The 11,987-nt window shown below is 46.4% G+C and overlaps 1 protein-coding gene across 1 annotated transcript in view; it reads left to right on the top strand.

Annotated features, from left to right (window-relative positions):
• Positions 1 to 4,648, top strand: part of LHFPL2 (LHFPL tetraspan subfamily member 2) — a 105,239-nt gene extending 100,591 nt beyond the window's left edge. The window contains exon 4 of the mRNA XM_006021412.3: positions 4,079 to 4,648. Coding sequence (XP_006021474.1) covers positions 4,079 to 4,335 — 257 coding nt within the window. The 3' untranslated portion in view covers positions 4,336 to 4,648. The remainder of the gene's footprint in view (positions 1 to 4,078) is intronic.
• The last annotated feature ends 7,339 nt before the right edge of the window (positions 4,649 to 11,987 follow it).

Genomic DNA, 11,987 nt, shown 5'->3' with positions numbered 1-11,987 from the left:
CCAGCCCACAGCTGCAGCCCACCCTCCCCCATGTCCACCAGCCCCTGCCTCCCATGTCCTCATTGGGGAGGGAAGGGGGAAAAGGGAAGGCTGCATTGGGCTGTTCCTGCTGGGCCTGGCTCACACTATGCTCGGTGGTGGCACTGGGAGGAGGGGTTGGGGGGCTACAGCCCCCCTGTGGCCCCACTCCCAGTGCTGCAGCCACCTGGCCTGAGCACAGCCTCTCTGGGAAGAGCTCGGTGCTGCCCCAGCTCCAGCCTACCCTGCCACACCCCACATGTAGAGCCAGGGGAACGCACACCCACGTGTCCTCCCAGGCTGCATGCCCCCCCCACACCCCCCAGATGAGTCGCTCACAGCTCCATCCCCCACCCTGCCCCAGCTGTGCAGGGCCTGCCCCTGCCTCAGCCCCACTCCCTACCTCAGAGCTGCTGCAGCTGCCAGTGTTGCCCCATGTTTGGGGGAGGCATGCGGCCCCTCGATCTCTGTGCGGTGGAGGCAGCTGCTGCTGTGGACTGGGCTTTGCACCCTGAGCCCTGCTGCATGTGCCAATGCCCCTTCCCTCCCCCACTGACTGACCTGCTGAGCTGGAGCGTGGGAGTGGGCACATGCATGCACATGCACGCTCAACCCCTGCAGCCCAGTATTGACTTCAAGAGGCTCTGGGATCTACCAGTCTATCAAGTGACCACTGCTATAGAGTGACTCAGATGCCAAGTTTTAGTTGTTTTCTGGAGCATACAAACAGAAGCGGCCGGGTGCAATTTTAAAATCTCACATCGTGTTGTTCGTCTAGACGTGTTAGAAAATTCTGGGGTTTGTTAAGTAAAATTGTCATTCTGCCTTTGATTCCTAGAGGAAACAGCAACTGTGATGCATCTGCTGTACAACCAGCAAAAAACAGTCTCGTCATTCTGGTTACATACTAGACAGGAAAATCCTGATGCTGAGGAGGGGGAATTGTGTTTAGTCTGAAGTGGCTGCTGGACTCAGCAGGATGAAAGCACAGCTTATTCTGGTCTGCCTGAGGTTGAGCAATACATTTTTACTTGCTGTACTGTAGACAGTCATGAAGCACTACATGTTTGTCATTGTTTTGTATTGCACATACAATGCTGAAGGCACATCAGTCACCAGTTTCACAACCCAGAAGAATAATGGACTTCACAGTTTATTGAAGTTCTAGTGTGAAATACTGGAAATACTTTGTAAAGGGGCTTTCTTCTGTGATGCAAGTGACAGTTTTAGACAGTTGGGAGGCATTTACATTGTACCTGTATTAAATAAACAGTAGTTTGTTTTCATTCAAGGGGAGGCCTGGCATCTGGCTGAATTTCAAAAGTAATTAAGGAAAAGCAAATGTCCTTGAGGAGGTGCAGGTGTCCTTTTATAAGCTGCGGGCTGGAACACCCCAGATGGTCCAACATGGACCGGGTGGCTTCTCTGGTGCGTCTGGGAGACAGAGGTGGCTTTCTCCATACCCATGCTGGAGTCAGCTGCTTCTCCCAGCACCCTGCTCCTTGGCTGCTGTATGAGCGCGGCTTCAGCTGCTGGGGAGTTGTGGCAGGGCCAGATATCTGCAAACTGCATCTGCACTGCTACCTACCACTCTCCCTCCCTCCCCAGTAGCTGCAGTTTAGGCACACCTGGAAGCTGCCCAGCTCAGCGTTGCTCCCCACCAGCTGAAAGCTATGCTCACGCTGGAGAAGCAGTGGTGGTGCAGCCAGCTCCTAGCTGCCTGGCCTTGGCATGGGCACAAGCCAAGCCCCCTCTCTCTCATGTGCCACCAAAACCACCTGGCCAGTATCAGATTGGAGCTGGGAGGGTGGGGCAAAGCAGCAGGGGCATGGGCACAGCTGGAAGCTGCCTAGCCCTAGCCCAGGTGAAGGTACATTTCCACAAGCCAGATCTGGCCCATGGGCTGTATGTTGCCAAACCCTGTACATGTACAGTCATGTAAATGTAAAGTCTCAGTGTACATGTAAACCCTGTGCATGTAAAGTCTTAACTGAATTGAACTAGATGGGGACTAGTCTTATCTTTGTTCTTGCACTACAGAATAAACAGACTGGTTGTGATTTATAACTTACTAAAATGTCATGGGTGGAAGAAATCTAGGAATGACTTCATGCTGCAGGTAGATGGAAATCTGTTTTCTCTGGATCCATTGTTAGACAGTGATCCACTGTTAAGACAGTGCACTGTGTGCATCGTGCCTTTCCCAAGATGCTGTGTCATATAGTTTCTGGTGCTGAAATAATTAGGTAGCATGAGTGACCTGTGCAGTTAAGAAATGTGTTACTATAATGGAGCAAGAGTATCTGCACTTTCTTACTGCCATTCCAAGCACAAAAAAAAAATCAAGCAGTTTGAAAATGCAGTGTTTCATAGGCGTGAGCCCTGACTGGTACCTGCAGCCACCTTAGCCTCAATCAAGGAGTGCTGAGGTGTGAAACACCCTAAGGGCACCATACACAAAGGGACGTGGCATTGTAATGCTTAGCTTTTCAGTGACTTGCCACCTAGTAGAATTTCAACCCAAAATTAGGCATATAGGCTTCTTGTACCCTGCATGGGAAGAATGGGAGCCTTGGAGCAAGCAAGTGACGAGTTGCTTAAGCCAAAGAGAAGGGCAGGATTCTTAGGTATGAGCCCACTCCTGGCACCTAACCCTCCCCACAGCATTTTCTCACAGAAAACCAAAGCACCAACTCCCCCTCCTCATCCCATTGCACACCATAGCCCACTGGTTCAGTGGCAACACATAGGGGGTGCAGGTGCACCCTGACCAGCCACACTTGCCACTTAGGCAAGAGGCAGGCGGAAGCACCGTTGCCCGCCCCTTGCAAGCGCTGGCTGGGAGCGGGAGCATGTGCGTCTCCCCCCCCAAGTAAGGCAGCACCAGTTGCCCATACACTGGTTTCACACTGTAATCAAATCATCACTGATTTAGAGCACAGAGAAAACCAGGTCTCCTATATCCCGCTGTGCTAATTACCAGGCTTCATGGGTTTTCTGCAGTGTCTCCATCTCTCCTTTAAGCTGTTTCACTTTATCTAAATAATTAAATGGTCATTGGAGCAGGGACCTGACCCAGACCCACCTGCAACCACACTGGACAGTAGATTCAGTGTCTTGTTCCTCCTGGTTCTGGCCCAGTCAGAGCAGCAGGCCAGACCCCACACAGGAGAGAGGAGGGAGGATACCTACCCTGAGAAACTTGCTCGGGCATAGGCATGAGCTTGGGTTCTGAGCCTTTTGGGGCTATGCAGGCTTCTGTGGTTGTGCCCATCCCCCAGCAGAAATGTATGTGCCCAGGGCCCGAATCTGCCCACAGGGTTGGGCTGCAGTTGAGCAGCTGTTGAGGAACTGAGTGGTGCCAAACATTTGGACTTTAGCTCCAAAGTGAAGGCAGTAGGTCAAATCCTAACAGCCCCCCCCTACCCTGTTATAAAAAACACCATAATTAATGTCCTACACCATCATCTCCTGGAAAGCTGGGTCCAAGAGACTTGCCTTTCACCCCAGCTGTTAGATACTGGATGTAGCCAGACCACTGGGACTTCTGGGGAACAGTTAGAGAAAAGCAGCACAAGTGTTTAAGCACTAGACAAGCTGTTTTTGGAAGAAACCATTAAATAAACTAAATGTGGCTTGGCTAAATGAGGATTCAAGCAGGGGCCACAACAATCACTGACGAGCATTTGAAGGTATAAATATACACACTGGGTACGGACACTTGAGATCCACCCAGAAAATATGTACCTAAGAGCAATGTGTTGCATGGATACAAACACTGCCTGGATTGAAGGAACAACTTTGACAGCTCCTAGTCGGAAATGGCTGTCTCAGGAGAAGTGGTGGAAGGACCAGAAACTTGGAGCATAGCAGTGCGCCCTAGGGGTTGCCTCATAAGGTGGGGAGAACCTACCTGTACTACCAGGCTTCTCCTATCTATTTCCTGTTATTTGGAGGGTGGCAGGTGTAAGGGAACTGTGAACAAATCACTCCTGCATGCAAGTCCAGGCCTGCAACTTGCTCACTGATCATTTGTTATTGTACCTTTTTTTTTTTTTAGGCCTCTTCCTTATTTTAGGCTTGATGCTGTACCCTGCAGGGTGGGGCTGCCAGAAGGCAGTAAGCTATTGTGGACACTATGCTTCTGCTTACAAACTTGGAGACTGCTCACTGGGCTGGGCCTTCTACACTGCTATTGGTGGCACTATTCTGACATTCGTCTGCGCAGTCTTCTCAGCACAAGCTGAAATCGCCACATCCAGCGACAAAGTGCAAGAAGAAATCGAGGAAGGGAAAAACCTGATTTGCCTCCTTTAACATTGGAAGAAAGCTGCCTGGGAAATACTGACTTCAGTCCAGTTTCACTTTCAGACAACTAGATAAAGGATCTGCTGACTTGTATTCACTATTTGTGATTGAGCCCCAGGCATTCTAGCCTTGAACTAACTGAAACAGTATGTCTTCATTTGCTGGGCAATGAGGAGCAGAAGATGAGGATCCCAAGCAAAGAGAATGTAGATCCCTAGAAATTTTGGAGCTTGAATACTCTACCAGGACTCAGCAACATATGCGTAATTCTAAGGGGAGGGAGAACCTTGTATCTCATGAATAAACCTCGTTATAGAGCCGACAAATTCTGAGGCGATTGGATTGTGTTATTCCCTTGACCACTTTGAAGGATTGTGATGACAGTAATAGCCACCACATTTCTCCTATGTCCAGGACAAGCCTATTTAATCAGGGTTTGCTTTGAAGGGCTTCAGTTACCTGTGAACATTTAATTGCTACCTGGTTCAGTACCGTAGCTCGTATAGTGGTGCTTTTTGAGGAGTTTATAATTTACTTAAAGCACAGCAACTTTCTTGGATAACGTAATGTTTGATGAAGAGAAAAGAGTTGACATTAACTCCTCCTAAAAGGTCGGTATAAAGAAATAGAGGTAAAGGCTCAACTTTACAGCTATGTTTGTTCTGGCATGAAACTGCAGTACCAAGTGGCAGGCATATTACATTTCAGCAGCTAGATATGAAGTTAGTTTGGTTTCCTAACACAAGCAGGGGACCGGTTAGACTGGGGTTTAACTGTACATTATAAACATTGGTAGAATAATCCTTTACCACTAGGGTATGAAACACTTAATCTTTTTATATGGGATTTTACTGGGAATCCCAGGAACCTCAATATTCAGGGAAAACACTATTCTTTCTGCAACCCAGTTGTCACTATTACCATATGAATGCCAGCAAGAGCTGACAGTGACTCCCCTCTAGTATAAGTATGGCTCAGTATTTCCCTCTTATTTGCCTGTGGAAACCTCATTCCCAGTCCACAGACCACTGTGTAGAAGCCCAGAGCCAGGTTACCCTTTAATAAATAGTACACCTATCAGGAAACCATGCCAAAGTCCGAATGGTTAGGGGAAGATCTTTTTCCCTTTCTTTTTAACCACATTTGCTCTGGATCCATTTCTAGCACAATCAGCAGTAATAGAAATAAAGCCTGCCACGAATGACATTCCTTTCCCGGAGCCATTCTCTGTTGTTACTTGCCGTGTTTCTCCAGGTTCTGTGATTACTCAAGAGCAAACAAAAAAGGTATTAAAAAGAAAAGTTAGAAACATGAGCACAATAACTTGTTTATTTAATAATGCTTGAAAAATCCAGCATGATAATGGAGTTATTTTTAAACAGTTAGGCTGATAGAGGAGGAGAAATACAGGCAGGCATTGAAGGTTGAAACATCCTGTTAAAATGCTACCCAGACCCATCAAATGCAGCCATTTGAATTCTACCATTTTTCTATAGTGTTACAATCAAACAAGTTCTGTAGAAAGTGGGTGTGAATCACTCCTCTGGGTAATACAAGTGATTCACCATGGATGGAAACACTAGGATAGAAATGCAGTGAGGCTTCATTTCCTGATTCTGCTGAATTTACACTTGCTGACCTGGAGTTGAGGAAAACGCAGACAATAGGTTTAAACAAATTACAAACTAGCTTCAAGGCTTCTTGGAGCTCATGCTGTTCCCCACAGTTAGCTCCGTTAGCAGTTTTTTTTAGGTGCTTCCCACCCACCACACCCTCTTCGTAGTCACTGTTAAGTAAAACAGTTCTGGAAAGGCACTGTTTAATGTGAGAGATTCTGGTGAGGGTTCAGGGTTCTAACCTTTATTGGTTAGAAATGAGACTGTCCTTATCTTACAATTATTTATCATTTTTTCAAACCCTGATTTAAAACTGGTTAAATCTATTTGTTCACTTCTTAAAGTGGAATACTTTTATTCTGAGATCCCCAAACTAGTCCTTTGACCTGTTTGATTGCTTGCTTGCTTGCTTGCTCGATTCTGGCTCTCTGTATAACAGCTAAAGTACTCTAAAATGAAAGTTGCCATTCAAAGACCCAGTTTCTAACTACCTTCCACCCAAGGCTGCCTCTTCTGCAGTCAGTACTACAGTGGATGGGCTGGAGTAACAGCCAGAGCCTACGTAGTGCCAAGTGTTAGAGTTACTGTCTCATAACTACACAGCCTATGGCTCATCACCATTCTCCATGACTGCCTGGGCAGCAGACAGTGCTCTTGTGTTGCGGAGGGTAGATCAAGCCCATTCCTCCCCAGCCACAAGCACATTCTCTCCCATCTTGAGAGGAGGGCTGAAATGGTGTGGAGGGTATGATCACAGCCCTGTGCCACAGGAATCTGCACTGTGACGCTTTCCTGATATTAAACCCAGAGCTCTCCGTTGAGAAGCCTGGTCTCCCCACCCCATCTAATTGCTCTCTTGTACAGATTTGAAAATGGGTATTTCACTTTTCTTTTGGTTGTTTAATACAATAAAGCTGTGGGCCAAGGCTATTTTATGCAAACTCTCCACATAAGACAAAAATCCCTTGTCCCCTTTGCAAAGGGTGGTGGGAGGGCAAAATTGCTGCAGGTTCCTCTGCCTGGTGTGGCTGAGCAGGGCTCCTTTTTAGAAATAGATTTTCATATGCTGAGAGCACACATCCAGTCAGATGCTCCCAGGGGATGACTGACCTTTCTCTGTAAAGAACCACCCTCCTCCACAAAGCAGGTGGCAGGGGGTCTGTATGTCCTCCAGCTGGTGGTCCTTAACAGCCCCCTACCAGAAAGGGTGCTGCACAGGTTGGAGCTGCCGCCACCATAAAGACATGGGGCACGAGGGTCCAGTAAGCACTGTGGAAATGGCACTAGGACGAAGGCAGATTTTATATTCTGATTTTACTTTTTTTTTTGTTTTTTTTTTTTTTTTTTTTTTTTTACATACTATGTGACACTAATATAAAGTCAAACCACTAAGTTCAGAAGGTGCATCATGCAATGCCTCAGTACATTGCTTTGGACTGCACAGTATGACCTGTATGAATAAAACAAAACAAAATACAACTGAGTAACCAACCCTATAATGTATTATTAGAACATACTGCATTACATTGGCTATAAAGTTCTAAAAATGTTAGTGTTGGATTTCAGACTACAGTACACACAATAGCTCTTTTAGTTGAATGTTTTGCTTTTGTTTTCTGATCTTGTGACCAAAGAGGGGCAGCTTCTATGACTGTTTTGGTATAACATAACATCAAACTGACCTACCATAACATAATCAGTTATGTTCATCCACCCATGCTCAGTGACTGGCACAGAGGGGAAGACACGCTGGGAAGAAATGCAGAAACAAATCAGACTCTTAGGTTTTCTCAGGGTTCTGTTTTTCTAGCAAGTGATAAGATGGTTTCATGCCACAGAACTTTTTTTTTTCATTTTTCAGATATGTAAACACACTGCTTTTTATGGCTGTTTAAAATTTCTGTTGAATTTCACCTTCTCCTAAACAATGACCTTCAAAAACACATATTTTCCATCAGTTTTAGGCAAGTTTAACTTCATTATGGGACCTGAAGTGTATCCGCCTCTTAATGCACTGCAGCTCTCAAAATGTTTGCTGTGGATTTGTTAAAACCTGTGTGCCAACAAGCTCATGATTGTAACACTCTATTTTGTGTAGAAAGTTTTTTTAAACAGCTGTGGTTTCATCACTTCATAACTATATTATTCTGTAAAGTGCCATAGTCCTTTTTGGAACTGTAGCATATTTTTTAAAAAACAAAACAAAACACACACACACACCACCACCCCCCCCTTTGTGTAAGATGTGCAATAACCGAAGTGTTGGGGGAGGGGAGTTTTTTGTTGTTTTTTTAAATTGGGATATGCTTTGAAAAGGGACTTCTCAAGTGGTTAGACTTTTGCTTTTGAGGACAGTTTAACTTTCAATGTAATACTTCAAAGTCATTGTTAGAGGAAATAAGATCACATGGACTGTAGTTTAATAGGTCCAACTCAAATCTCTTCCACATTTATTTGAAATACTTAGCTCTTCATATACATTTATGGCCTTAATATCAACTGTGAAGCCGCACACCTCTGTGGTAGTTTAACACCTAGATGTTGAAATGCTCAGCAGGACCTGACAGTGTTCCTTAATGGGCTTTATAAGCTAGTAGGCATTTCAAAAACACTGCTACTCAATTTGTCTTCTGTGTGCTTCTGTTAACAAAAGATCAACCATCTCCAGGTCCTGGAATTCAGATTAAATACTAATGCTGAATCAAAATGAATGTTAAATCAGAATATCCCACTTCTCAGTTTTAAAGGCAGAGCTCACATTTCCTCAGGCATCCATGAGGAGGGAAGCCTGCTACATTACAGCTATCACTGCCTCTGTTACAAAGACAAAGCCACACAAGACACTCAGCAGTGGCGCCACTTAAACAAAATACAAAGAACGTAGTCTGTAGCAATCCAGCTAGACAAAAAGTTTGAGCCATAGCTTATTTGTAGTACTGCTGGTGTGCTCAAAAGCAAGTGGTGTGCAGCATTTTTCAGTATTGGTGAGGTACTCAGTAACATTTTTATCTGAATTAAACTGGAGTTTGCAGACTAATTCTTACTAACATAAATCTGACTTTAGCTTGAATATACTTGGATATTTCAAGACTGATCAAGGAGTTTACATTTATACTTAGAAAATTTATATTAGGATATTGTGTTAGTATTGTAGATTTCACAATGGTTTTGGCATTGTATTGCCTGGCTGCCACTTAGGTTTTGATCACTAAGTGTGTGATCTTAAAATTGTAACTGTTTTCATACAAGAAAGTTGCATTAAAATAGCTTTATAATTAAATGTAGTTCGGACGTAAATGTTTTATTTAATACACGTGCAAGGTAAACACAGCATGACTCTGGGAGTGGGGAGGCTGAATAAGAAAATGTTTTAAGATGCACATCATCGAACAATTGAGTTTACAAAGATTTAAAACAATGTATTACCATAAACAGATACTTGGATCAGCCTCCCACAGCCTCCATCATCCACCCTAACAAATAACCCAGGAAAGGGTCACCTCATAGCCTCACCCATTGAACTCTCTCCTGCTTCCAACTGCTGCACTGCCACACAGCTGGGCCTGCCTTCAGCCCTGCCCCTCCATTCCCCGTCTCCAATTGCCTTACAAATCAACTGCCCCCCAATAAATAGTCTGACACATTCTACCCCCACTGTCTTCTTTTTGAAAGATCAAAATCATGGTAGTACAGCCAGCATTTCTCCAGAAAGAACACTCAGTGAATGGGCAAGGAAGCACCCTCATTGTACTGGCAGAAAGGTAGCTTCAGGTGAAGTCATGCTCATCCCACTAGCCTGATATCAGTTCTAAAGTGCATTCTTAACTTTGGCAGAGATCACAGAATCATAGACAATTAGGGTTGGAAGGGACCTCAGGAGGTCATCTAGTCCAACCTCCTGCTCAAAGCAGGACCATCCCCAACTAGATCATCCCAGTCAAAGCTTTGTCTAGCTGGTTCTTAAAAACCTCCAAGGATGGAGCTTCCCACCTCTCTGGGCAACCTATTCCAGTGGTTTACTACCCTCTTAGTAAGAAAATTCTTCCTAACACCTAATCTAAACTTCCCTTGCTGCAACTTGAAACTGTTGCTCCTTGTTCTGTCATCTGCCGCCACTGAGAACAGTCCAGCACCATCCTCTTTCAAACCCATCATATAGTTGAAGGTTGCTATTAAATCCCTACTGTCTTCTCTTTAGAGTAAATAAAAGTCCAGTTCCCTTAGCCTCTCCTCAGAAGTCATGTGCCCCAGTCACTGAACCATTGTTACCCTCTGCTGGACTCTCTTCAATTTGTCCACATCCTTTCTGTAGTGCCCAAAACTGAACACAGTTCTCCAGATGGAGGCCTCACCAGCTGAATAGAAGGGAATAATCACTTTCCTTAACCTGCTGGCAACACTCCTACCAATGTAGCCCAGTATGCCGCTAGCCTTTTTGGCAACAAGGGCCCACACAGTATTGGCTCATATTCATCTATTGCCCACTGTAACCCCCAGGTCCTTTTCTGCAGAGCTGCTGCCCAGCCAGTCAGCCCCCAGCCTGTAGTGGTGCATGGGATTGTTCCGTCCTAAAGTGTAAGATTTGGCATTTGTCCTTGTTGAACCTTATGAGATTCCTTTTGGCCAAATCCTCCAATTTGTCTAGGTAACTCTGAATCTTAGCTGTACCCTCCAACATACCTACTACTCCCCCCAGCTGGGTGTCATCTGCAAACTTGCTGAGGGTGCACTCTGTGCCATCTTCCAGGTTGTTGATGAAGACATTGAACAAAACCAGCCCCAGGATTGAGCTCTGGGGCACTCCACTTGATACCAGCTGCCGATTAGGCATCAAGCCATTGATTATTATCCCCTGAGCTTGATGCTCAAGCCAGTTTTCTATCCACCTTACAGTCCATTCGTCCAGCCCGTACTTCCTAGCTTGCATGCAAGAATGTTGTGGGCAAAAGCCTTGCTTAAAATCAAGGTACACCACATTCACTAGTCTCCTCGCATTCACAGAGCCAGTCATCTCATCATAGAAGGCAATCAGGTTGGTCAGGCATGACTTGTCCTTGGTGAATCCATGCCGACTGTTCCTGATCACCTTCCAATCCAACTGCTTACAAATGGATTCCTTGAGGATCTGCTTCAGCCCCTGGAAAAATCATGAAGTGAGGCTGACTGATTTTTAGTTCCCTGGATCCTCTTTTCCCCCCTTTTTTCTTAAAGATAAACACTGTTTGCCTTTTTCCAATTATCCAGAACCTCTCCTGATCACAAGGGATCCTGGTTTTCCTTGATAAAAATCAAATTCTCTGATAAACCCCCACAAATCCATGGTTAAAATTAAATGTCCCCCACAGTCCTGCTGGTGTCCCTCACACCCCCCCACACAGCCCCACGGCCCTGCCTGTGCCCCTTGCCCCCACCCACAGCCCCAGCCCTGCCAGAGGGGACCCCAGCTGCCAGGGCTATGGGCCCAGGGACCCAGATCCTCAGCCCCCTGCCCCCAAACAGAAGGCAGTGCACTCCCAGGGGGCAGGGGAGAACTGTGCCGCCCAGATATGTGGGGACAGGGCAGGTTCATGCTCCCCACCCTGCTACCCTCCCCCAGGCCCTCTGGAGCACAGCACCTGCAACCTGGCGCAGCACCGCACAGAGGGGAAGCAAATGAAAGCTGCCTGCCGCTGTGAGCTCTGCGCTGCCCTGGCCACACTTCCCCTGCAGGCAGGAGCAGCCGCGAGGGGCTCAATCCTGCACACAAGAGGAAGTGTGGCCAAAGCAGTGCCAGAGCTTGCAGCAGCAAGCAGCTTTCCTGCATAGCCTCACTCTGCCCTGCCATGCCAGTTGCACACGCTGCATTCTGGAGGGCCTGGAGGAGGGCAGCAGGGCAGGTAGCACAGCATTTGTGACCCAGGGTTTGGAGCTGGCCAGGCACTCTGGCTGGGAGGAGGGAGGTGGGGGTTTGCAGCCTCCCTGCTCCCAGCTGGACTGCCTGGTTGGCTGCAACCCTCCCACTCCCAGCCAGAGAGTACCTAAACTCACTGGGGGCTGAGAGCGCTT

This window comes from Alligator sinensis, unplaced genomic scaffold (genome assembly GCF_000455745.1).
Source record: "Alligator sinensis unplaced genomic scaffold, ASM45574v1 scaffold159_2, whole genome shotgun sequence".
NCBI classification, from domain to species: Eukaryota; Metazoa; Chordata; order Crocodylia; family Alligatoridae; genus Alligator; species Alligator sinensis.
The sequence above is the reverse complement of the archived record's forward strand: the minus strand, read 5'-3'. Positions and strand labels throughout refer to the sequence as shown.